The sequence below is a fragment of the Oryzias latipes genome, chromosome 16 (assembly GCF_053564925.1).
Source record: "Oryzias latipes strain Hd-rR chromosome 16, Olatipes_Hd-rR_3.1".
Taxonomy (NCBI): Eukaryota; Metazoa; Chordata; class Actinopteri; order Beloniformes; family Adrianichthyidae; genus Oryzias; species Oryzias latipes.
The window spans coordinates 29,543,860-29,569,480 of record NC_136252.1 but is presented as its reverse complement, the minus strand read 5'-3'; the positions used below and the strand labels follow the sequence as shown (position 1 = coordinate 29,569,480).

The 25,621-nt window shown below is 36.8% G+C and overlaps 3 protein-coding genes and 1 long non-coding RNA gene across 4 annotated transcripts in view; 2 read left to right on the top strand and 2 right to left on the bottom strand.

Annotated features, from left to right (window-relative positions):
* The first annotated feature begins 7,938 nt into the window (after positions 1–7,938).
* On the top strand, positions 7,939–10,686 carry LOC144984546 (uncharacterized). The gene is made up of 3 exons (XR_013648334.1): positions 7,939–8,108; positions 9,572–9,898; positions 10,262–10,686. It is a non-coding gene; the product is annotated as an uncharacterized LOC144984546 (long non-coding RNA).
* Positions 10,687–13,501: 2,815 nt separating this feature from the next.
* Positions 13,502–17,108, bottom strand: mettl6 (methyltransferase 6, methylcytidine). The gene is made up of 5 exons (XM_004078332.5): positions 16,409–17,108; positions 15,881–16,015; positions 15,400–15,570; positions 14,292–14,433; positions 13,502–14,051 (listed from the first exon to the last, which is right to left on the bottom strand). The coding sequence occupies exons 1-5, from the start codon at positions 16,679–16,681 to the stop codon at positions 13,897–13,899; spliced, it is 876 nt and encodes a 291-aa protein (XP_004078380.1). The 5' UTR covers positions 16,682–17,108; the 3' UTR covers positions 13,502–13,896.
* An 88-nt stretch (positions 17,109–17,196) lies between these two features.
* Positions 17,197–22,642, top strand: eaf1 (ELL associated factor 1). Its single transcript, XM_004078463.5, has 6 exons — positions 17,197–17,379; positions 18,729–18,823; positions 19,159–19,295; positions 19,423–19,595; positions 19,755–19,976; positions 20,178–22,642. Exons 1-6 carry the CDS (start codon positions 17,277–17,279, stop codon positions 20,225–20,227), a joined length of 780 nt encoding a protein of 259 aa, XP_004078511.1. The 5' UTR covers positions 17,197–17,276; the 3' UTR covers positions 20,228–22,642.
* Positions 21,406–25,621, bottom strand: part of bmper (BMP binding endothelial regulator) — a 40,025-nt gene continuing 35,809 nt past the window's right edge. Inside the window, exon 16 of the mRNA XM_004078462.5 lies at positions 21,406–25,519. Coding sequence (XP_004078510.1) covers positions 25,338–25,519 — 182 coding nt within the window. The 3' untranslated portion in view covers positions 21,406–25,337. The remainder of the gene's footprint in view (positions 25,520–25,621) is intronic.

Sequence of the window (25,621 nt, the reverse complement as noted above, 5' to 3'; positions counted from 1 at the left end):
CAAGCTTACATGGATGTTTCTTTCATTCTGTTCCTCTCTGCACACAAGTAAGAAACTCTGACCTCACTTTAGTGCTCTGAACACTCTGGAAAGCAATAGGAAGTGAAAAACTGACCAAAATTCTTCTTCATGAATCAACTTCCTCTTTCTTTTGTTGAAAACTGCCCTCTGGTTCAAACACGCATGACTGGATTTTCACAATGTTACTATGAGACAACAGAAGAGACTAAAATGCAGACTTTCCTCTCAGTACAGTATGTGCTATGAGAGGCTACTGGCAGCACACCAATGACACCACTGTGCCATCAGCATCAGGCTTCACTCACAAACTCTATGCCGTCAGTGCTTTGGGATGGCAAAGTCTGTAGTCTCATGCACCAGTATGGTGGTTAACCGGTGAGGTTGCTGCAAATTTATGGGTTGTCTGGGCCTGTGGGGGGTCTTGGAGAAGCAGCCGCATCTTACATGTTCTTGTAATATTTTTCTCATGATGGAGGGAATATATTTATATATAAGAATGTATGCTTAAAACTGTGTTTCTTTATCCAGATTACGATGGATCAGGAACAGATGAAAACTATTCCTAGGGCCAAAGTCTACCTGCATCCATTTGCAGACAATCACGTGTTAACGTGTCCATGTGCATCTTCTTCTTTCTCATTTGAGCTGCCATCTGGCTCAAATCTGGATGGCTGAATAACTCTGATATTACTCGCCTTTTTTCTTTTTGCCACGCTAATGTTAGGGGCTGTAAGCTAGCGAGAGAGAGAGTGTAAAAAAAGGAATGCTGGGATATCAACATGGGTATGTCCGTGCAAACAGTCCCATGTTCAACCCAGAGGCGAATTTCTGATGAACTACTGCCGCTCTGCTGAAAAGATGTCCTAAAAAAAAAATATAGCTTTTTTTTATTTTGGCTAAAAAACTGTGTAATCATACTTAAAAGACCACTCAGAATGCATTTACAATTTTCAAAATTTCAAGAAGATTTATTTGTCATTGTCAGTGAAACAACTAAAATATGTTTGGAGCATCAACAACAGCCACTCAGTTTAATTCACCAAATGAATACCCAATAAATAAATAACCAAAGTGCAGCATCAGTACAAAAGGGAACACAGCAAGGACCAAACATGAAAAGAACTATAAATAAGTAAATAAGACATTAAATAAGACATTCAGTGTACACGAGATCTTAAATTAGTAGCACAATAGATAAAAAATATAGTTGGATTGGGACTCAAAGGAAGTGCAGATATGTCTTGCATTCCCCTTGAGGCCCATTTGGCCACCTTAAGGGACGTGGTGAAAATGGAACGTACCATTGTCATAATGTGGTGTGTTTATTGTGAAGTATTTGTAAGCTACTCGCACCTATGACGGACAGATGATGATGTCCTACGATGTCCATAGGACACTCACAAACTACGCTCTGATTGTCTAATTTCCTCATTTCTAACAGTCAGGCTATACCTAAAGAGTGTGCACGTATCACTTGAACAGCACTAACGGGCCCTTGTTGGGGTCTTGAAAAAAATTTAAAATCTGAATGACGTGCCTGCGTTTTACTACTTAAATGTTCGCTACGACCTGTCACCTGCAGCATGAACATAGACAAAACTGTGCACGAACATTTTCGCTCTACAGACTCTATTCTTCTTAAACTTTCGTGCTGGGCACCTTTGTGCCCCGGTACAGATCTACCCCTTTTTTACCCGCTTAGTTGCCAAGTTTACAGTGACAGTTTTAACAAAATAATCTTCTCGCTTATGATGGAAAAAGTTCAATTTGGCCATCTTAACCTTAATTATTTGAATTAAAATGTCCCTCCAACAGGCTTTTAAACAGTAAAAACACAAATAACAGATTATTTCTTGAAAAAACACAAGAATGCCAACCTTTACAGGTACACAGACAAACTTAGCTTTTTATTTTCTTCATGTTCATATTTACTCAATATATTTCAGATAAACACACAAACGCAGAGGCTTTGAGAAACCGTTTTCTTTCGCTCTGGCTCTTCCCTTTTTCCTTGGACTGTGTTTTCATTCCTCCTGCTCACCAAAGGAGAAAGTTCTGATTGCTCAGCAGATAAGAACCACAGCAAAGCCAGGAGCATTTTACAGGTTGCATAACCGGCACTGTTGACCCTTTTACCTCAGGGGCAGATGCTGATGGAGCATCTCAGATTCAAATCATTCAGAGGCTCAAGCACAACAGAGGAAGAAAAAAAAACATTTTGAAGTAGTCTGCCGCCAGCATTTTTATCAGAGAACATCTCTTAAAACAAACAAAGAGAAGGTGGAAAGTTGGCTAAATTTGGATTCTAAAAAATATATCATGCTTTTGTAAACTGTACATCCTTGTAAGTTGAAGATACAGGTTTTTTGTAGTGATATTACTAAAATACACTCCGAGTTAAAGATGTTTTTCTGCAGGGATTTTAAGTTTAGCTTCCATAATGCACAAGAAGCAATACTTTGATTAATCAACAAACGCTTTCCAGAACCTGGTGAGTGCAGATCAACAATCCACCCTGCATTCTGAAAGCAAACGGTGCAAAAGCAGTGGAGCCTGACAGAGCTCCACACGCTCCACAGCCTCCCATCAGCATGTTCTGCGTCACCTTGAGCTGCAAGTCATTTGTCTGTATAAGTCGAGATGCCAAAGTGTTTTAAAGAAGTCTGCAGTGTCCTCTCACTGCTCCCAAATGACGGTCACAGTCCTGACTTATTGACCTCTGTGTGAACATGCTATTAGTTTACTGTCAACATAAGTAATCGCTATGTTCAGCAAGGAAGACCTGACTTTGGAAATCCAATTGTTATTGATATAATAAGAGATGATAGTAAATAAAAGCAACCTATTGATCACATGGTGGCAGAGACACTGTTGCTTTTACAGAGGAATGTGTTTGTTCTTGTGCCATCCTCCTACATGTTGTTAAATTAGGGTTTTGTAACTTAGTCAACTTTAAAGACCCACTCTGAATTATCTTTTTATCTATTGTAAAAGTGTTCTCAGGGGTCTTTCAATTATAAATATCCCGTTTTTGCCAAACTAAAAACACTAACATTTTCTAGGACAGTCAGTGCAGAGTGGCAGGAATTCATTAGAACTTTGCCTCTGAATTGTGGGTGGGACCGTTTACTAATTTATTATGTACCTTCTACGTCACAAATTATTTTCTGCTCTTGATCTGCAACGATTTGAATAAAGAAATACTCAGAAATTCTTTTTAAAGCTTAATTGTCTTTACATATGTCCTCCATCATGAGGAAAATGCTACAAGAACACATTAAAAACACCAAAAACACAATATTCATCAGAGCGGGTTTTTAAACCTTGTGCTATCCTAGGCACTTTAACATTGGGAGCTGGGTCATCTAGACCCACTAGACAGTGCGCTGAACCTTTTTTCTTCAATGACTTGTGATCTTCACTGGTGTCCATGGATTACATGAAATCTTTCCACCTTTATCCACCTTTGTCATGGTAGGAATAACACCTCAATGTAAGGGTGGGGTCATCTAAGATAGCAGAAGGGTTAAAGATAAAAGATAGAAAATTCCCAGACTTTATCTCTACTTAAAGACACACTTAAAGACTTTTAAACTTTTACTTCTAAAATAAAACAAAACAAAAAAATCCAAAGTTTCTGTTGATCGAAATACAAGCTCGTTTTGCGGTCAGTGGAAACATAGCGATCTCCAAAAAAACGTGATTGACACACTTTGATTTGACTTTATCATTAAAGGGTTCAACAAAACAGAATGGTTTAGTGTGGTACTTTTGAACACTAGTTTATTTTTATTTTACTGGTTTATTTAACCCTTATATTGTGTTCGGGTCTTGACCTGTTTTCAAAACGGGTCAAGACAACGTGAAGGTTAAGAAGATTCCACACACTTAATGTTAAAAGACACTTAGAGCCTAGAACAGAAGTATAACACAGCTATTGGCTTAAAGAAGTGAGACGTTTATTCTAAAAGCCTCTGACATAAAATAACCTCCTCTACAAAAAAACTAACAAAAATAAACATAAAGGAAGTCAAGATAACAATATATGAGCAGGACAACTTCAGGTTATCTGGTTCTGTTTTCCCCCCCACTTTATTTAAATCTATCGAGTCAACTTGTTTTTAATTACAGCTTTAACAAATGATGTTTCCAAAACAACCAGGACTAATGGGCTCATTAAAAAAGATCTTTAAACCAGCTTGATGACTAATCAGATGCCAAAGTTGTTTTTGAGATGATTATTACAACTGCTAACACTGTCTTGGTGATACTAAAGCTCTCAAACTTTGGTATTTTACCACAAAACCTGAAAGCATCAAGAGTTTTACAGTTCAAACTATATCTGCAATCAGATCTTAGATTATTCATTGAAATTCAAATACAACTTTAGAGCACTTTCACACCTCAAAGAGCTTTGTAAGGAATAGTTGTTTTATTACTAACGGACCACAAACATTTTATTCATTTGCAGTTGCTAACATGTTGTGCACAATCTGCATGAAAAATGAAACTAAAGGCCATGTCACACAGCCACTAACTACACACATTTAGCACACATTTTCAATGATTTTGTTTTATGTTATTTTATTTTACATGTTGGTCTTTTGTGATACATGCATGACATGCGTAATTCATACGTGTTTGTTGCGTTCATCATTTCTCGATATGCACAGATGTCCGTTGAGGGTTTTGGCCGCCCAGTCTTTGCGTGAAATTAGTTTTGAGCTGCTCAAAATGTTTGGTCAGTGGATAATTATGCAGTTTTTGCCTATTATACATACCTTATATGCAATTATTTTGTAAATCTTACACAATTGTGTGTTATTTTGCAAGATGCATACGCAAATTTGTGGCCTTCCGCGACAGTTCCATGTATGTGTAACAGACTTTTCATGCATCACATATATAGATTCCTCTGAAAACCAGCAGTTTTTTTCTTATTTAAAGTTTCCAAAAAGTCAAATCAAGTTCAGCCTCCATGATTGATTTCTGTACTCACTTTCCCTCCACACATCATTGTTTGTTTTGTTGTACGGGTATTTAAGCAGTAAAGCTGCCTTATGCCTCATCTTGAGTGAATGAAAGTGTCAGCTAAATGTCTAGGAAAAAAACGTAAGTCCGTATAGAAGAGTTAAGAATGCGGTCTGGTGAACATACCATTCAGACAGAGCTGGCATTCACAGCAGAAGAGAAGCAGATTGTATCTGTTTAACTTTATTTAAAATCACTCCCTGCAGGCTCTTTGCTCAGCTGCCTGATACGAGACTCAGCTGCAACCCCGACACAAAGACAAGGTGCCAAGCATGAGCGAAAAAGACATAAAATGTGGGAACGCCCAGATGTATGTGTTACATAATGGTATTATAATACAGTAAAAAATTTAGTTCAAAGAATTCGAAATACTGAAACAAAATCTTCTTTTAAGTTATGTCTGTTCTTGTTCTTCTTTGAATTGTACCCCAAAGACTTAAAAGATTAAAAACATATAAACATATATTAAGGTCTGGATTTTTCCAGTTTAGTTTCACTGAGAAGAAACTTTGTATTTGCTTCTGACTCTTTAACCAGGAGTTACTTATTGACAAATAAACAAGTGCTAAAGCTAATAAATAAGCTTGAATTCTAAACCCTCTACTGCTCAGTTGTAATATTGTGAATTGACCTGGTTCATTAGTACCAGAACAGACTAAAAATTATCTTCTCAGAGTTGGTTATGTTGTGTTTTGTTACCATTTCTGTACATTTTTGGCTCCAAACCAGAATCTGTTTAATTTATGAGAAAGAGGTATTTTTCAGGCAACCTGTCAAGATGATCTGGGTTCGTGGGAGTTTGATAAATACCCCATACATTAAACCCTTATTTACTGAATTGAATGACACTTATATTCGTTGACTGTATCCCTGGTGTGCTTACATAAACTTAAGTAACCTAGATTGTGAAGAGAAATGAATGCACAAGTTTGTACACACACAAAGTAAGTTTCAACATTTTCCCAGTGTCAGCAGCTGTTTCATTGCACATCTCAAAGAAAGCGGATTTTCCTGCCAGAAATGTGACTAAGGAAACTGTAGATTTTTCCTAATCTCCCCATTCTGGTTGTGAAAACCAGGTTTTGTGTTTGTATGGCATTTAAGAAAGCAGGTTTATGGAGAAAGCAGACTGTGTGTCCTCTGCTGGCCTCCTCTGTCTGTCCTTTTTTTTCCTTATGTCGTTCTGCTTTCATAAAGGTGCTTGGAATTATGGGCCACAACCTACTGGTCTGTCTGCTTAAACAGTGTGCTATTAAAAGTCTACATAAGGTTTATGTCTTTCTACTGAACCAGTGTTTAACTTCTGCTTTCTTGTTTCCAGTATCATTGATCAGGGTTTTTCTTTTCTTTTTTTTTTTTAGCCTCCAATCTTCGGTGCCTTCCAACTTCATCTGAACATTAATAAACTATTTTTTGGGAACCTCAGTCACTTCTCTCTAACCATGACAATGTGATTTGATTACTTTACAGACCCTGGTGATAAATGCTAGTGAAAAATGTCTCTAGTTTGAGTGAAAAAAAGAAAATAAATAGCAGTTCTGCCAAAACAAAAACTATCTTTTAATAAATCCTTTTTAAGGACATGGTCTTTGCTTAAAAGCATGGAAACATAAAGAGTTTCTGCTTATGTGCAACCGAGGATTTTCTGGGTCTCTGTCCTCTTTCTCCTTCTCTCTTTGTGAGGTCAAAACTGTAATTCACCAAACAATCAAAGAGAAATCTACATTTACAGGCCATTACTTTAGGTAAAAAAAAATCTTTTCATTTTAGAATTAACTCCCTAGTCGTTGAAACAGGAAGTAAGAAAATAATCCCATGCAGTTTCCTTTGCAAAGTTCTGATGAAGTTCCTTATTAGTATTTTACATTGTTGTGACATATATAGATGGTTTTTGACACTTCCATGTATAGATATTCAAGAGACACATGCTGGATTTAAAACCAACAAAAACAATGTTTTAAATGTTAATTTCCAGATTCAATTTAAAAGCTTTTAACAGTATAATGTAAATAAAGTAAAATAAAATGAAAAAAAAAAACAATTAAATTGGCATCTTAAAAACTGTTATCAAAAATTGTTAGCAATATACTTTCATAAAACCTGGAAAAGTCAGCGCAACGTCCGTGTTTAAAATGAGCAAAAAGCACAAATCAAAGTCTGTCAAATTTGTAATGAAAACGATTAAATTGGGCCAGAAGACATCAGTAAATGGAGCTTTTTGAAACTATGATCAACTTTAAAATCTATTTGATCAAAAAAATGCTTTTTATAGACTTGAAAGACATAAAAAATGAGCTATTGCAAGGGTCACAGCACCACTATAAAGGAAAATGCCTCCATCTAGTGGTTGATAATAGTTAAGCAGCCCAAAGTTTTTGAAAGATGCTTGCTGAATGAGCTAAAACGGATTTTTTAATCAATATAGCAGTCGGGAGCTCATCAAAAACACACAAAAAAGGCAAATTTCTGATGTTTAACTTAATGTTGGTATGAAAAATATAATAGAAATAGTAGAAAATAGAAAAAAGTAGAATGTAGATCTTTGGGATGTTCTGATATTTTGGACTAGAAGCAGCTGAATTTTTTGCTCAGGTTCTGTTGCAGTTTGAGCTAATAGATAATACATATTTATATTTGTGATTAGGTAAGGAAATTAGAAATTAGTGATTTATTGAAACGTTTTTCATTCTAATAATGATCAAAAAGATCAGACAAACAGGAAAAATGCATTCAAACTGCAAAATAATGTAAATCCCAGTAAATTACAGGAGAAAGCACAAACAATGCATCAGTCTAATATGTGACTTTGGTGGTCAGAGAGAAAGCAGCAGCAACAGCGCTCATGCACAGCCTACACATCCTCCACCCACATAACGCTGCCGCTCTGAAACAGTGAAGCCCTTCGTGGATCAGAGTAAAGTCTGTCACCACTGCTGCCATTTTTCGTTTGTGATCCCCCCTTTACTGCATCCTGTTGCTCTTCAAAATGAGATTCTGTGCCGGACTTGCACTTGTGTTCTGGATGACTTTGTCCTTGTTGTCTGCTCAGGACCCAGGTTAGTGAACCCTGCTGTTCTACTCTTTGGCTTTATTTTAAATAGGTTAGGTGACTTCATTACCCATTGCCGCTATTCAGAAGATACACAACTTGAACCTGATATTGTCCTAAAAATTTGTATAAATGTGTTTGGAATATGTCTGAGACCCAAATCAGTTTGTGAATTGGCGTTGAAAGTTAACACATATAATATGATTTATAAAGAATTTTTACTAAAAACCAAGTTAAGTATTTGTCAAAACTATTAAAATCAATTCCACAAAGTCTTAATGCCTGAAATTTGTTTCAGTTTTAGAAGTAATTACACCAAAGATTTTTCAATTTATGTTTATCTTCTGAACTCTTTTCGTGGTTGAGTTCCAGAAATAATTTGTACATCCTGCGGCAGACTGCTCAAAACAGACGTGTTCTGAACAAAAAGATGGTTGGACCTCAAACATGACTAAAATGCATTTAATCCAACTTTGACCCAAAGGCAACTAACCGGTGAATCAGTTAAGATGACTTGAATATTATATCCTCTCCATCATCAGAGGCTTTATTTTACCTTCAGACAGTCATGAGTTCACAGTAGTGGAATCTCTTGTTAGGGGATTAAAATATATAAAAAAAAGTCTTGTCTTCTTGTAGCTGCAGCCGATAGAGTTGGGATGTTTGTGATCATCCTGAAGCGAAACAAGCCAGATACTGCAGCAGGGATACAACTAGAGTGGGCCTCTTGAAGGCCTGGAATTTGTGTTAAACCTAAAAGAGAAGCGCTCAGTAAGAAGCTTGAAACACCAGACAGGACTTGAGGGCTCTCAGCTTTTCTTGAATGCAGCAGTCATATGGAACCACTAAAAGTTTGTCACATTCTAGAAAAGCTTGTTTTCTTCGGTTATTCTAGTAGATCACCAGAACAGGCCTGAATGTGAAAGTCTGTTTGCAGTCAGGGCAAAAGCAGATCTCCTTTAGATCCTCTTCTTCCTGTGATACCGCTCATGCAGAAGCTCACTCAGAATTGCAATCATGACCTTCATGATCCGAGAGGACAGCTGAGTTTGTCCTGGTCCAGGAGCAAAGCCATCACAGAAGCACGTTACGAGGGTAAAATAAAACTTGGAAGATAAAAATAAATAAATAAATAACTTCCTCTGAGGGGAAGAGGAAAGGATTTTTTTAAACGTTTGAATAATGGGGTTTTGCTTGCATTTTGACAGAAACAAAACCCCTTTTTTCACGAAAATTTTTTTTTTTTTTGTGCAAAATTAAAAGTTTCTGTTTTTGCCCTGGTCACGGATTAAAACATGATGCCAATATCTTTTTACAGTTTATTGTTTAATATGTTTCCTTGCTAAGAAACCTGATTTAATTGTTTTCTATAAACTTTAACTGTCTTACAGTAAAACATAAATGTATTCTCTGTTTTCCAAATGTCACCGGTTAAAGTTTGACTGTTGTTATTTCTTCTTCTTTTTTTAGGTAACATAGAGGTTATTTATCAGGCAAAAACCATCAAAGCAGAAAAAGGTTCAACAGTTAAACTGTCTTGTGAGGCGAAATATGATTTTGCCGGTTGTGAAAACCTGCATGTTGTATGGCACATGCCTGACCAGAACACTGAGTTGACAGACCCCCTGAATTACTTCACCACCGTCAGCGAAAAACAGATCGGAGTGAACGTGAGAGAAAGAACGGTGATCACAGAAATTCTCAGTGTGAATCCAGGGGATTCTGGGAGATATCAGTGCAAGGCTGACTGCAGTGGGCAGATCGCGATGGGACATTTCATCACAGTGGATGTCACAGGTAGGAACCTGAGAAAAGAGTCCTTACTCAGGAAAAATGAATATCTTGTAAGATATATAGACTTTAACATTGATGTACTTTGACAATGTTTAACCCTTGTGCTATCCTATGGGGTCAAAATGACAATTGACGTGTTCTCCCTACCATGACAAAGGTGGATAAAGGTGAAGAGGATTTCATGTAATCCATGGACACCAGTGAAGATCACAAATCATTGAAGAAAAAAGGTTCAGCGCACTGTCTAGTGGGTCTAGATGACCCAACTCCCAATGTTAAAGTGCGTAGGATAGCACAAGGGTTAAGTGAACTCACCTCCCACAAGACAGATACTAACACTTTCCTCTACTGTGTTTTGGTTTGCAGATAAATAACTTCCCTTGATGCTTCTGCTGAAAGAGGAAGAAACAATATACAGAAATTCATCTTTGTTCAAGTTTAATTGACTTTTGTATGAACTGAAGATGCTTTTGTTAAAAAATGCAAATGCTGCTCAGCAGACTAGTTGTAGATCATGAATCCATCTGCTTGCTTTTGAATTTGCTTCTACGCCTAATGTTATAATTGGAAATGAGTCAATACGTTTTTTACACCGTTGGTAGATTTTCTTTAAATAAGCAAAAAAGAAAAAAAGAAAACTGCTGATAGGATAGGAAAAATAGTCTCACCAAGCATTCTTGTTTTAAGAAAACAATTCTTGAATATTTTCCTATCGAAAAACTTTCTTGATGTGTTTTCTTTTTCTTGCTAGAAAACAGGAATTTACATTAAAAAAATGTTTTTCTTTGTAACTTTCTTAAGGTTCAGTTTTTGCAGTGTAGAAAAATGTGTAGGCCCATGTTAATCAAGGAAAAGCATTGAGATCAGACATCGCTCTGTGTTGAAAACAAACTGATTTTAAGACTTAGGGTAACTGAATTCTGGAATGACAAACACTACATATACATTTTGCTAAACGGTTGTTCAGAGTATTGCTCTGTTTTATATAGAAAATTATTATTTTAGTATTTAATTCTTTAACCAAATCAATGTTCATGATCCACATGTCATAAAAGACATGAACTAAACAAACAATCTTAGAAAAGTTGCTCTGGCTGTCGACCAAAGTACTAAACAGGAAACACTTTGTGTTTTGAAGAAGCACAAGCAGCTTGAAGAGGAAAACCACACGTTGGCCTTAAAGAAGTGGCAAAAAAAAACAACTGACTGCTCTTAATCGTTCTCAGAGGATGATGTTGAAGAACATAAGATGATATAATAATTGGGAATTAAAAACAACATTCATGTTGGTAGAATTATTTAAAACAATAGGATGTCTTTTATGTGTTTTGCAGAAATTGTTCCACTCAGTCAAAATGTAAACAACCCCCCCATTTAAAGAAGGTTCTAATAGTTTTGAACAGAGTTCAAAAATGTGCAATTACGCCAGAGGGCGTGGGATTTGTTGCTATGACAACAGTTTTAAATAATATTTGGAAGTACTTTATTTTTTTTCAGTTTATTTACTGAAATTTGTGCAGAAGAACAAACAGTGAGTTTTGCTCCAACAGGAGTTTTAAAATTTAGAAATTCAACAAAAACCCCTAAATATTCCACTTAATTGTTTGAGGATTGGGACAAAAATCTTCATTATTGTAGGCATGTCTTGTGGTTTTTACAGACTCATCAGGAGTTCAGCTTCTATGATAAATTTGTGTTTGGAGGATAAGGAGTTAGTTACGCCTACAAAACTTGGGGTGGAAGCAACATGATGCTGGATTGACTTAGTGCATGATATGCCCACACGTTTGACATAAAAGTAAGTGATACCTGGGCCAAATAACAAAACTAATAACAGAAAGCTGATTTAAGAAAAAATCTATTTGAAAATGGTGCTTTGTTTCTCAAAACTATCCAAAATCGAACATTTTTTAACACTTTTAGTCAAGGAAGTATGTCATCTACAAAACCAGAAGTTTAAGAAAAATGATCCAAGCTGTTTTTTCCACTTCATGGTGACATCCAATAAACAGTCCTGTAACAGAATCTTTTCATTCCCCTTGGGAGTTTTTTGTGAAGCGGGGGTGCCACTGACTCACTGCGATCAACGACACAAAAATAAGACGCCGCTGCCACCGATGTAGCCGGCTTTCCAGGGTTCGGTGTCGGTAATGCGGCGTGTCATGTAAAATAGAGGAGACCCGCTTTATTCTTATCATTCCCAGAAGTCCCTCTGTCACACTACATCATGCAACTGTCAAGCTCACACAGAACACCCAAGGGGAATGAGTTCGTTACAGTACAATAGTATGAAAATAACTTGCAACCCGCTGAGGTTTAAAAACAAAAAATACGAAAGGAAAACTGACCCCAAAAAAAAGTTTTAAAACTCTTTATGTTCATCATAAAGCTGTAGAGTGTTACAGCGAAAGTCAATGTGTCAGCGAGTATAGTTTCTGCTAGCATCAAAAGGCTCTCAGAAACTGACAGGAAGAGGTCTAACAGACCCATAACCACAACGGCAACAGGACAAGTTGCTGAAAGTTAACACAGCTTGCAGGACAACAGCTTCAAGAACGGCTGCATTGTAGTCATGGCAACCGAATGTCTGTTTCAAGTGTGAAGGGAAGACTTCTAGTTGCAAGGATGATGGGATAAATTGCAGCAAGAAAGGCAAAGGTATGACGGCGGAATAAAACAAAGAGGTTTGCCTGAGCCAGGAAACACTGGACTACTGAAGACTGGAAGAAGCTGTTCTGGACCCATAAATCAAAACCTGAAGTCGCTGGTTCATTATGCGGAATTTTTGTATGTTGTCAAAAAAGGCGGAAGGATGGCTCCATAATGTGTGACAACAACCTTCAAACACGAGAGAGGAAGTGTGATGGTATGGGATTGTTTAGCTGGATCCAGGGTTGGCGTCTTGTCCAGAGGGTTCGATGGTTTGCCATTAGGGGGAGACGGGGGCAACCCGTGAATCAGGACATGGGTTTCTACATGATACCTCTAAAGCTGAGGGACGACATTCCAAGTGCCGGAACAGGATTTTGTCAGCATTGGAAACTAAAGCTCCCACAGCTGAGGCAGGCTTGGGGAGATTGTTTTCTGGCAGGGATCCCTCAGAGAGTCTGAAAGGAAGTCTGTCTCCACATGTGGTGTGGAAGATGGATTTTAAACTAAGGCACAGGAAAATGTACTACGGTGTGACGCTGCATCATTTCAATAAAGCACAGTATAGAAGGACGTGTCCCTTCTGTTGCATGTTCCTGAGACAGTGGAAGACATGTTTCTGTTGTCCTGCTCAGGGCAAAGTTCAGGTGTGGTCTTGAGAGAAATCTAGGGATTGGGGATGGGCTTTCTACTTTGGGGTTCAAAAAGAGCAGAGACCGGGATGGAAGCTAGTGGATCTGCTGTGGTTTAAGTTTAGAGAACATTTAAGTCTATAAACTGATTCCAGAAGATTTTTGTTCCTTTTCCACTTTCAAAGTTCTATAAGGCATCACACTAAATCATTTTCCACAAAAAACTATAAGGTGTTCAAAAACTTTTGCCTGCCAGTGTTTGTCTGAGTCAAATGAAACAGAAGATTAAAACTATTGAAATCAATAAAGGTTCACCTGAACTCCGTTGAAAGGGCAAACATTTTTTATTGTACAAATGTTTCAATATTTGCTCACAAAACAGAGAATCCTCAGAGAAATATTGAACGTGTTAAACTCTTGTCAGAGGTTAGGAAAAGGCCTACTGATGTGCAAGGCTTTAATATTTTACAGTTTTTGAATTTTTACAGGAACAAGATCATCTTTTAAACGGCTAAAGAAATGTGCACATTTTCCAAGCTAGAATGCAGTTTACGTAGTTCTTCTCCCTCATTTTCTTAATTTCACAGAAAAATCGTTTAAAAAATCTCATCGTGTGAATGTTGTGCTGCCAAGTTTCATGATTTTTTCCTTTCATGTCTGAGCAGTTCAAAGTTCTGAACATTTCTCCAGAATAAAACAAATATAAAAATCCTAGACACATCAGGAAACTTGAGGCAGAGCGGCTTTGGTGAATTTACTCTGCAAAAAGACTCTCTGGACGCAAAGCCCTTCCTTCTTGTTGACCGTTTCTCTCAGGACGTAGTCGTTCACCACAGACACAAAGCCAGCCTCTTTAAACAGCTGAGCCAGATGCTCTGACAAAAGATCAAGAGTAAATATGTCAAAATGAAGCAACAAGACATAAAGAGGTGAAAGATAATGAAGGAATTTACAGACAAAAATGTACTAAATGATCAATATAGTTAGAATACCTGTTCAAGCTTTGCTATTTAATTTCAGAGTATTCTTACCATCTATAGATATGGTAGATTTTCTGTCACAAATCATCAACAAACATTTTCATATACTGGAAGCTAAAATATGAAACAACTTACCCTTTGAGAAGAAGTAGGACCGGGTTCCATCCTGACGGACGTAGAAGTTTTCCCCGAGCTTGCTGCCGGCTTTAAAGCGGAGCATGGCGTGGTCATGCAGGCCGTAGTCCCTGAACAACACGACGCCGCCAGGCTTCAACACCTTTATTCCACATGCAAAGAACATACAAAGGTTTCAGTTTATATACATATATATAGAGATAGATATATAGAATGTTATCAAGAAAAAAACTGTTTATATGCAGCATAACAAGAAAAGAAAAAAAAGAGTAAAAAGGTATGAATTAAATTTTAAACTTTGCTGAAAGTAAAAAACAAAAGTTTTTGAGACTTTCTAGAGATGACATGTCCGGTCAGGGGAAATTGATTTGATTCCTTTTTGATTTTATATATTAGGTCTAAAGGCATCTGGAACCATCGTTATGAAGAAGACATTTTTGACTTGGTAAGTTTTAAAGGACCAAAATGATGCCTGCAGGTTCACCCTGCTCATTAAAGCTTGTAAACATGTCAGTCTGAAGTCAGAATAAGTGAATCAGTCCTTATTTCCTAAGCACTTTACAACACCACCAAGGTGCCTAAGTGCTTTACAAGAAAAAGTCAGATAATTTTTGTTTTAGCAGTTTAAGAACAAAAATATTAAAACTGCATAAAGCAATATATATAAAAGACAGATAAAAAAAGAGGAAAGGAAAATAATGAGCCACCAACTACTGAGTATTAAAAGTCTAAATAGTGAAGTCTTCAGTTGAAGTTTATAACTGTTTAGGTGTGATATCAAATGCAGCTCTGGAGGAATATTATTCCATAACTGGGAGCCGGTAAAGAAACAACAGAGTCAGTGAAAATTATGACCACATTCTTTCTTGGTCTTGGTTGAAAAACCAACTAAATCTGAAGCAATCAGTCTTTTAGTCGTTACTACACCATGTGACAACAAACATTTGGACACGTGTTGCTTGTATTTTTACGTGTTTCTTATTGAAATGTTGAATAACAAACAAAAGTGCAACAGACCTTAATTTTTATTCTTGAACATCACCTGAAACATCTCATTTCTAAAACAGCAGGAAAATGAAGCTTTCCATTCTTTTCTCTTTGCTACTACCTTGTTAATGTTCTCCAAAGCCAGCTTCATCTTCTCTGGATGAACGGCGGACAGGACGAAGATAAGAGTGACAACATCCACGCTTCCCTCCGGAACATTTCCTGTCAGATCATCTTTGGTTAAATCACACTGGAAGGCACAACAGCGCTCAGGGCAGTATAGAGGGTTTTGCTGTAAAATAAAAGAACAAAAAAGTGTTATTTATACCATAAAGTTGATGTAGTTCCCTTTTTCTAAGTTATAGAAAGTGCCTCAAGATGGTTTGAAACTTCTACAGATGAAAAAATTAACATCTTTAGTGACAATTTGTGTGATATTTACAAAATAAAGAAAATACTTTGGTACTCAGTTTTACATAAGTTCAAATAAAAAAACTTTCTAAAATGAAGCAATATAAAGGAGGAAAAAAGGGAAGAAAATATAGGACAAGGCTTATAAAGACATTATAATAAGAACAAAGTTGTTGTGGGAAATGCCTCACTTTTACAAACTCAACAGCTCGTGGGGAGAAGTCACAGGCGTAAACAAATATGTTGAGGTCGTCCTCCAGCAAAGGAAAGAGGCAGTTTCCCACGCCGCAGCCAGCTTCCAACAAAACCAACTTCTGGGACTCAAACTGTGAAGCAAAGCACAAGAATAACTGGACATTAGTTTAATAAGCTTGTTTGGCCATCTGACCTACAATATTTTTCAGCATCTTAAACTTTAAAGAAGCATAAATAGAGTATAGTTTAATATTTTAATATTACATTTAAGTAATTAATGTGAATATATTATTCATATTAATATATTTTAATTTATTAATTAATATATGATTTAGGGTTTTAAAAAATGGCGTAATTACTAGATAATTTAACATTTATAAATAATCTGAAGAAGAAGAAAGAAATCCCTATTTGATAGATAGAATGTTCTACATGTTAAATAGAAGATTATTTATTTTGTGAGTATAAAACAAGAAATAGAAACAGATGAAGACTGGTAAGTCCATGTATAAAAGTAATCTTACCTCACGACACTCTTTGAGTTCTTCAAATTCCCTGGTTGTCCAGTGTCTGTCTTTGAAGAAATTTGTGGCGTTTCTTTTGTAAAACAAGTCCCAGTTTTTTCGAGCTTCTTTCTCCAGTTTTATTTGTTTGAACTCAGATACAAGAACTCGCTCAGTTTTGAATCTACCCTGCTCCTCCTGGGTTAAATCTCTGGAGGAAGATGTTTTCGTTTGTCCGGACAGGCATGTTGGTGTGTCGTCCGTAGACTCGGTATCTTCGGCTCGGTTCATCATATTTCCACGCTGCTTTAAAGTTTTTGGAGATTTTTTTCCGTCTTTCTTTGTACAAAGTCATTAATTTACGACATTTTCAGTTGTTATTCCTGAACATTTATGCAGTTTATTACGTTTTCAATAAAACAATATAAAATAAAAGGTTGAATAAGCTAAATCTACAATAAAAAACCCTACTTCAATTTCAAACAATTCTTTTCATTTCCTCTGTTGTGTACGTTCACGAAATCCTTCCGATGAGTGCACGTAATTGCATTCCGCGTTGCCATCTGGCTTTTTATATAAATTGTTTATGAAACTAAAATGTACTAAAATAATTCTGTTTGATAAAAAACTAATCTAAATGCAAATTATCATTTAATAAGACAACCAAGTTTTATCACAGTTTTTGCCGCCGTCTGATCTTAGAGGTAGTTCATAGTCGAACCAAAATCAAAAGAGAGCACAGTGACGTCAGGGATGTTTTGCTAACTGTTAGCTTCTGCAGCTAGTTTTATCTTCCAGTTGGATTATCCTGTTTCTTCCCAGTTGCGACTGTTAGCTCACTTCTTATTACCAATATACGTAAATGTTAGACTTTTAGACAAACTGAACCATGAACGGTAGTACAAACCCGCTGCTGGACAAAGAGGAGCATGTTTTGAAGCTCGGAGAAAGCTTTGAGAAGAGGCCAAAATCTTCCTTTCACACCATCCGATGTGAGCGTGAGACCGCGTTGTGTTTACAAGACCTTTAAGTTCTTAACAAACTCTGGAGTGCGGCTGGTTATCTGCTGTAAATGTAGAGGCTCTCTCTCCAAGACTCTCTTCAATACTTTTCAGTCATTTGAAGATAAAAGCAGTTTGTTTTTTTGGTTGAGCTTTTACACTTTATGCTATTAACTACCCAATACTTATTTTACTACACCAAAGTTTATCTAATTTTTTGTGAGAAACAAGTTTTTTATATTTGCCTCCAACCAGGACTCATTTTTTAGCCTCCAGCTCCACATGGAGTGGCAATTGAAATTCTCCTTCAAAATAAAATGCAGATCCTATCTGTTGTAATAAACACAATCTGGATTGTTGGGGCATAAATGCTGAATAAAACAACTGGATGCAGGGACAACGGTTTATAGTCTTCATCGTGTTTCTTGTTCAGTGTGGTATTTAGAGATATCCAGTTTTTCTCAGAGGATTCGTGTTGCTTTATTGAAGTAGATGTTTGAAGTAGATGTTTCACAATATAGGATTTATTATTGATACCAAAACACTTTTATTGTGACGCCTAGGCTTGGAATTGCATTTTATTTACACTAAAAAGCTTTTCTGTTTACTTTTATTAAAAAAATTCATACTGTTATTCACTCAGGTTCAATCATATTGTTTCCATGACCAGTTATGTGAAGACAGTTTGAAAAATGTAAACAAAAATTAAAATAGAAATGCAAAAAAAAGAAACGATTCAATTGCTTTGAGTCAAAGCCTGTGTTGTATTTTGAACTTGTGTGTCAAAATAGACTTTGGCTGGACTTGGGAGAGAAACCATCCGTGTTACAGAGCTGTTGTAGTAAAAGGGTTTTATGATGCATGTGATGTCCTATTTTAAACACTGACCTCCCCGCGTCACAGTATTCCATTTACTCATTAGTTCACTTTTAGATCTCAGTAAAAGTCACCTTGGGGCATTCTCCGGAGAAAGTGGTCATGTTAAATTCAAACTTTGAATGCAATTGATTTATAGTGTTATAAAACATATTCAATTTGTTTTGTACAGAACAAAAAATTATCTGTATTAAATTAGCATTTTATCTCATTTATTATAGTTGATAGAATTACAAATGCAGCCAGGGAAAACAACCCACATTATTTTTTTCATCTTATGCTAGTATGAAATTACTGTAATTGCTTTTTTGTATTTTGGTTGTTTTTCCCTTCCAGGTAGTTATTCTCCAACTGTAATTATAATTCCATATATGTGTGAATGCCAGTTCACGGTGTTTCCCTCTAAATAAAAAAATAGGCAATCAGGGAGAACACAAATTTGACTCGATACATTTCATTTCCAGATGACTTCAAACCAGCATCGATTGACACCAGCTGTGAAGGGAAGCTACAGGTCGGAAAAGGAGATGAAGTTACAATAACGTTACCTCATATTCCAGTAAGGCTTTCCTCTTTTTAACAATCTGGTCAGAGATGCATGCACATCATGATCTGCCTGATCTCTGCTGACTCATGTTTTCTGTCACAAAAAGGTCTGACAGCTGTTTTGATCAGTCACAGTGCAGTCAAAAAATCTAAGCAATCATGTGTCTAAAAAAATTATGTTCTGAATGTATCCTAGAATTGTGACTGAAAAAGTCTGTTTATCTTCACTATAACACTGCTCTTGAACAAGATGATGTAGTTTTTTTGATTTTGATGTAACCTTCTAAAAGGGCCCTTTTCCAAGCTTTAAATACATAAAACTGCAACTACCTGTTCTTTGTCTTTCAGGGCTCCACACCTCCAATGACAGTATTTAAAGGAAACAAGCGACCGTATCAAAAGGATTGCGTGCTCATCATTAATCATGACACGGGCGAATTTGTACTGGAGAAGCTCAGCAGCAGCATCCAGGTTAAGAAAACAAGGTGGGATGTCAGTGTCCTGGTTTCCAGAGTCCTGCTGACTTTGGGTAGTAGATGTGTATTGTCTATAAGATCTTTAAATTGCTCAAGATGAGGAAAAGTTGGCTGATGTATGTATCTGTGCGAACAGAGCGGAGGGCAGCAGTAAGATCCAGGCTCGGATTGAGCAGCAGTCGGTTCGTTCCAGCCAGCCCGGCTCTCAGTTCCGAGCCCCAACCAAGCCGGGAACTGGGATCAAAACATCCCCATCCCCATCTAAGGACAACCCCTCTCCAGAGCCTCAGCTGGACGACATTAAGAGAGGTGAGGAGGTTCCTGCACTGTTGGTGTTTTACAAAGTCATGATTTCTCAGAAAAAACCCTGCTAAAGATGACAAAGAATGAAAAACATTTGGACAAATGTGAGTACAAAAAAAGACAAGACCTTGAAATATGAAATGCTGATCTTGCTGCTGTCGACAGAGCTGCGGGCAGAGGTGGAGATGATTGAACAGATGAGCAGCAGCGGCAGCAGCAGCTCCTCAGACTCAGCCAGCTCCTCGGGGAGCGGCGACGACAGCAGCAGCAGCGACGGCGAGGGCGATGCTCCCCGGCCGCTCAGCCAGAACTCCCCCAGCCGCAACCCCATGGCCAACGGAGGGATGGAGCGCCAGCAGGGCAACAACCAGCTCATGAACACACTTCGTGAGTACTTCAGGACTAGGCTTTGATTTAAGATTCAAAGTTATTCCCACGTGACATCGTCTTTGGGGTTTCAAACCTACCACATTATGTTGGGAGATATCATTCCTTCAAAAGTAGTTTAGTTGACACTTGTACGTGCACATAAAGCTGTTGAAGTAAATCACAGTAAACTACTTTGTCGTTTGGTTTTTATCTTCACAGGAAATGACCTTCAGCTCAGTGAATCGGGCAGCGACAGTGACGATGACTGAACTCTTTGGGTCAGTCTCCACCCCCTCCTCCTGCCCCTCCTTTTCTCTACCTGGTTCTCTTGCCCCTTTGCTGTGATAATTGACCTTATGTTTTGAATCATGGTTTTAACTGTGCTGTTTTTTATTTGATTATATTTTAGTACGTCCTTTTAATGTATTGAAGAAAAACTCTAGTTTTACCTGAAAAGCTTAGAAGATTATATATATTAGTGCTCATACATATTTTCGTTACTGAAGGAAGCTAGTTTTATTTACTGGTTTCATCTATTTTTGATGGATTTGTTTGGTGAGGGAAGCTACAGAGGTATTATTCAGATAATATGTAGACATTTTGGTGCAAATCTGTTTGTAAAGATTTAGCATCTTCTCTTTTGTCTGGACAAAAAAGCAAGATTCTTGTTTAAATTTCTATTTTAACAACTTCTTGTGCATTTCACCCTGCAGCACATTCCAAAATAGGCTTAGAGACGGGTTAAAAAATGAAAAATCTGGTGATGAAAAGTGGAATAATGACTTCCTGCACACAGAGGCTTGAATATCATTGGCATCAAAGACGAGAATAAGTTCCTCTTATAATTGCTTAGATATTCTAGAGTTCCTCAGAAAAAGGCATTTTAAAGGGAAATCATGAAATTTATTTGGAGAAAAATTTAAATCCTTATATTCATTTGAAAAATAAAACAGTTTTCCTCCAAATTTAAAATTTGTCCCAAAAAAAGCTTATGTTTCAAGTAAGTTTAAAACTTTTTGCAAAAACAGCAACATAAAAGTTGTGTGAAAGTAAAACCGTACCACCTTTTATTTTGGAATGGTTTACAGCTCTGAAATGCATTTAACAAAGGAAATACAACTGACAGATTTAGTAAAAATGCATAGTTTTGAGTTTTTTAGGAAGAATTTAGGTTCTGTTTTTTTTAACTCTGCGCTGAATATGTGACACATGATAAATGTGTTTTTTGATGAACATTACATTCATAAAATGAAAAACCTATAACAGTATAGGCTAAATCTGGAAAATTATCTTTCCCTATAAATACAAGAGACTTTTTTTGCTTCTTTCGTCGAAAACCAGTCATATTCCAGGTTGATTACAAACAGACAGATGCATCATTTTGCTAATTTTCCTTTTACCTCACAGTGGCAGTAAAGACTCAAATAACTGCAAACAAACACATAGATTTTATATTTTATAGCAGTTTTACTGAAAGTATAGTGAACCTGGTGTGGTTTAGCACTTCTAACAAAACCCAGTTGGTGCTTGACTACAATCCACATTTCCTGCATTGAAAAACACTTTTGATGTCTCAACAATGTGTGATCTAAACATTTGCTTTGTGCTTGGTCAAGATAAACTATGACAAGTAATGAGAATTAAAAGGAAAGTACCTTGAAGTAAAAATATTAAGTCAAAATCGAAAACGGGATCAGAAATGTAGTTATGCACGTTTTTGTGTTCAAATGCAGTATTTTTGGAAAGATGTCTTACTTTCATCCCAAAAGTTTCCATAACTGTGTACCTCTCAAAGCCTTACAGCATTACATTGAAAAGACAAACAAGAGTGAATGTTTTATCTTAAAAAAACAAAACAAAAAGCCAAAGACATGACATTTTTGTCCTGACAGGTGTGTAGTGTTGTGTCGGCGTGTCACCGTGTGTAACTATACTCTTTCAGTGTAAACAATGCTAACGTCTGTGATTTTATCTGCTGACATTTCTCACTGTTTTTTTTTTTTCACAGAATAACTCAAGTTTAATTGTAAATTGTAGTTAATCACAACTTAACATGATTTTTTTTTTCCTTAGGCAGTTTTATTTGTTTTTTTCCCCAACCATCCAAAATATTAGAAGAAACAAAACCTAAGCTAAAATAACAGGTTGGAAGTGTTGGAAAGGTAAATGTTGTACACCTTTGTCAGAACATACTTACCCTACATTTTATTATTGCTGTAAAAAATGTATTTGAGCCTTTTGTCTGCAAAATGAAGTTTTCCACTCATCAACCTACCATTGATACTCGTGTTTCAGAGAAAAAAACTGTAAAAAAAAACGTTGTTTTCTTTTGCAAGTTCCTGTTTTGAGTGTTTACCTGTAAGTACGGCGTGTTTGTGATCCTTTCATTGTAGCTGTGCTCATCTCCGGACGCACATTTATGGAAAATGTTCTTTTCATTGTGGAAGAGACTGTAGCCGAATACGGTTGTCTGCAACTTGACATACCTAACATGTAAACAGGGAAATATTTCACATGCATAGCATGAGGTTCAAGTATTATTTCGGAACTATTTTCCTGGATCGACATGAAAGACACATGGGAAAATACGATGGTGGCAAAATTGCCTACTTACAGATGATGTTAAATTCTAGAAATTTAAAAAAAAGCAAGTCTATAAATAAATAACTGTTGCATTGCAGAAATGTTTAGAATTGTTCTTTGCTCTTGCGTGAACCTATTTTTTTTAAATTCATTTTACAAAGGGTTCTTCTGTAAATTATGTGGTCAGGAAGCTGTCCTCCATAGCCTAGGTTTTAACCTAGCCTTTATCCTCTGTTATCCTCAAGTAATCATCTTTAATTTGACGTGAATCCTGGAAGACACAACATACAATTATGATAAACAGCTCATTTTTGAGCAACATTATTTTCCAAAAGGTGATTGGAAGGAGATACTTTTTGCCCTGTAATCTCCTTGGGTGAAAGGGGAGAAATGGGAACCCAAACAGAGAATAGAAGCCTGCTGGTGTTTACAGTGAACAGCAGACAGAAAAATGTTAATGAAATGATCAAGAAAAAGATTTTTAAAAAGTCTTGAAGCAGTTGGAATAACAGGCAGGTGGTCTTGTCGGTAATCACACCCTAAGTGTTCAGCATATTTATTATTATTATAATATCCTCTAAAAGGGTTCATCCTCATCTGCTGTCCTGTTCTACTCCGTATGAGTGGCTAAATTACAGAAGTGCACAAACACAACACAATTCTGTGACACAAAAGATCTCAAGCAGACTTTTGTTGTCTTGTAGACTCATTAGGCGCTTCAGTTTTTGTCTTTTAAGGGGTAAATTGTAAGTATTGTGCAATTTAGCAAATTTTAAATTCCATCAAATACTTTGATAGTGATAATTGGATTTTTATATTTGTGCAAATTTACTGTAAGGAACACGACAGTTATCTGTTGGTACATTGTTTCTCACAAAAGTCTTTTTACAAAAAGCTTAAATATTTAAAGTGCCACACACTCAGAATTTGTACATGTTTGGCTAAAAGAGTATAAAAAAAGAACAAAAAAAAGAAATTTAATTGGTAAAAAACAAAATAAGATAATCCCCCCCCCAATCTTTTCCCATCCTTTTAACAAAGATACAAGGTTGTCTTGCAATACAGTGTCACCTTGTTTATCGTGGGGGTTACGTTCTAAAAATAACCAGCGATAGGTGAAATCACAGATGTTTAGCCCTTGTGCTATCTTAGAAGACCCCACCCTTACATTGACGTGTTCTCCCTACCATGACAAAGGTGGATAAAGGTGGAAAGATTTCATGTAATCTATGGACACCAGTTAGGTTCATAAATCATTGAAGAAAACAGGTTCTGCGCACTGTCTAGTGGGTCTAGATGACCCAACTCCCAATGGTAAAGTGCCTAGGATAGCACAAGGGTTACACTCAGTAAAACTTATTATACACTTTTCTCTGACTTTCTCTCTTCTGTTTAAACTCTTAAAGTTCAAACCTTTATTGAAAAATAAGTCTGGTATAATAGAATAAAAACAAAGATCTCCTTATGATCTAAGATTTGTGTACATTTGGAAAGCTGAAGGCGTTCACGTCACAGATATTGATCAACAAGGTTTGCAACCAATCAGGATGCAGAAAACAGTTCGTTGGGGGAAAAAAAGGTTTTAAGTTGTACTGAAAAAAAGCGAGGGAGCACTGTACTTTGATTTTGTTGTAAAAGTTTTTTTTCCCCCAAAGCAATGTGAAAACCGACAAATCCGCTTCTTACTGACGATAAGTCAGTAAGAAGCACTAAGAAAAAAACAAAACAATAAAATGTACGTGCAAAAAAAAATCTGGTTTTATTGTACTTTTCCTAATTTAAACGTTATTTTATGTTTTTCTGTATAATTGTGATTCATTGTATATATTTTCCATATTTGTGACACTCCTGTCATTCCATAGATTTTGCTTTTGTGTTATTTATAGTCATAAATCTATAAATTCACATTTATTTAGTTTCTTTGTTTTCCTAACAAGACTTTCCACGTAATTCCAAATAATAAAGATGGCAGTCAGAAGTAAACCTTAAAAAAAAGATTATATTGCTGTTTTTTTTTAAATAATTCCTATCAAGTGAAACATATGTTTACACGAATACCTTCAGTTTGTTTTTTTTCCACAACGCCCTGTACACAAAGCATAATACATTACAGTACTTTTTCCCTGCGGTGGTGCAACAGCTGAGTCACATTTGAGCATTTTCCTCTTCAAACAGTAACACTAAAGTACACAACAAATACATAAATAGCTTTTGTTTCCCTTTAAAACTTTTATAAAGCAATTATATTCATGAATCTGGCTCTTGCTACAACATGTCAATTATCTGATATATAAATTAAAGTCAACAACAAATATCAATAATAATATCATGGCAATAATAAAATAACAGCTGTCGTGTGTGTCTTTTTCCATATAAATCTGCTTAGCTTACAGTATGAAATGATGGAAGTCATTTCCATATTGAATCCTGCTACACAGAGTCCCACTTCAGTGCAGGAAATCATGCCATGCTAGGCTTTAGGAGGAGTCCTTTAGCCCAACGTTTGCTCAGATATGCTAGACGCCTTGACTTTATGGTCCATCTGAGATATAATAATCGCCTCTTGTGTTGGGCATCACATGAGGGGAAAAAAAAGACTTTAGGGGCTGGCAGTTTGTGGCAATGATCAGCCTTCAGTCTGTTCCCACACAGCACCTCCAACACTGAAAAACACCTATAGCAAAGTTCTGGATTTTGGAGCACCTGATTGGTTGAGCTGAGGCCCTTTAGAGTCCTAAAGTCGCCGTGGCTGCTCGAGGCACACTCGTTGCCCCCGTCTCACCGGGATAACAAAGGTCACCGTCCGGGGCAGGCTGTGGGTTTAATGCAGCGTCCATGGAAGAGCACCAGGTTGGCGGGGCAGTGGCAGCCAGCCACACAGGGCTTCTGACACGGGCCGATCTCATTCCAGTTATCACAGGTTTTAGTGCAACCAGGACCGCAGGTGTCGTACACGGCATCGTGTTTACACTGGGTGGCTGTTAAGGGAAGGAAGGTAGGGAAAAAGATGGAGGAGGTGAACCAACGATCAATAACTTCATGTCTTAACATGCTGCACCACAAATACAGAAGAAACCATT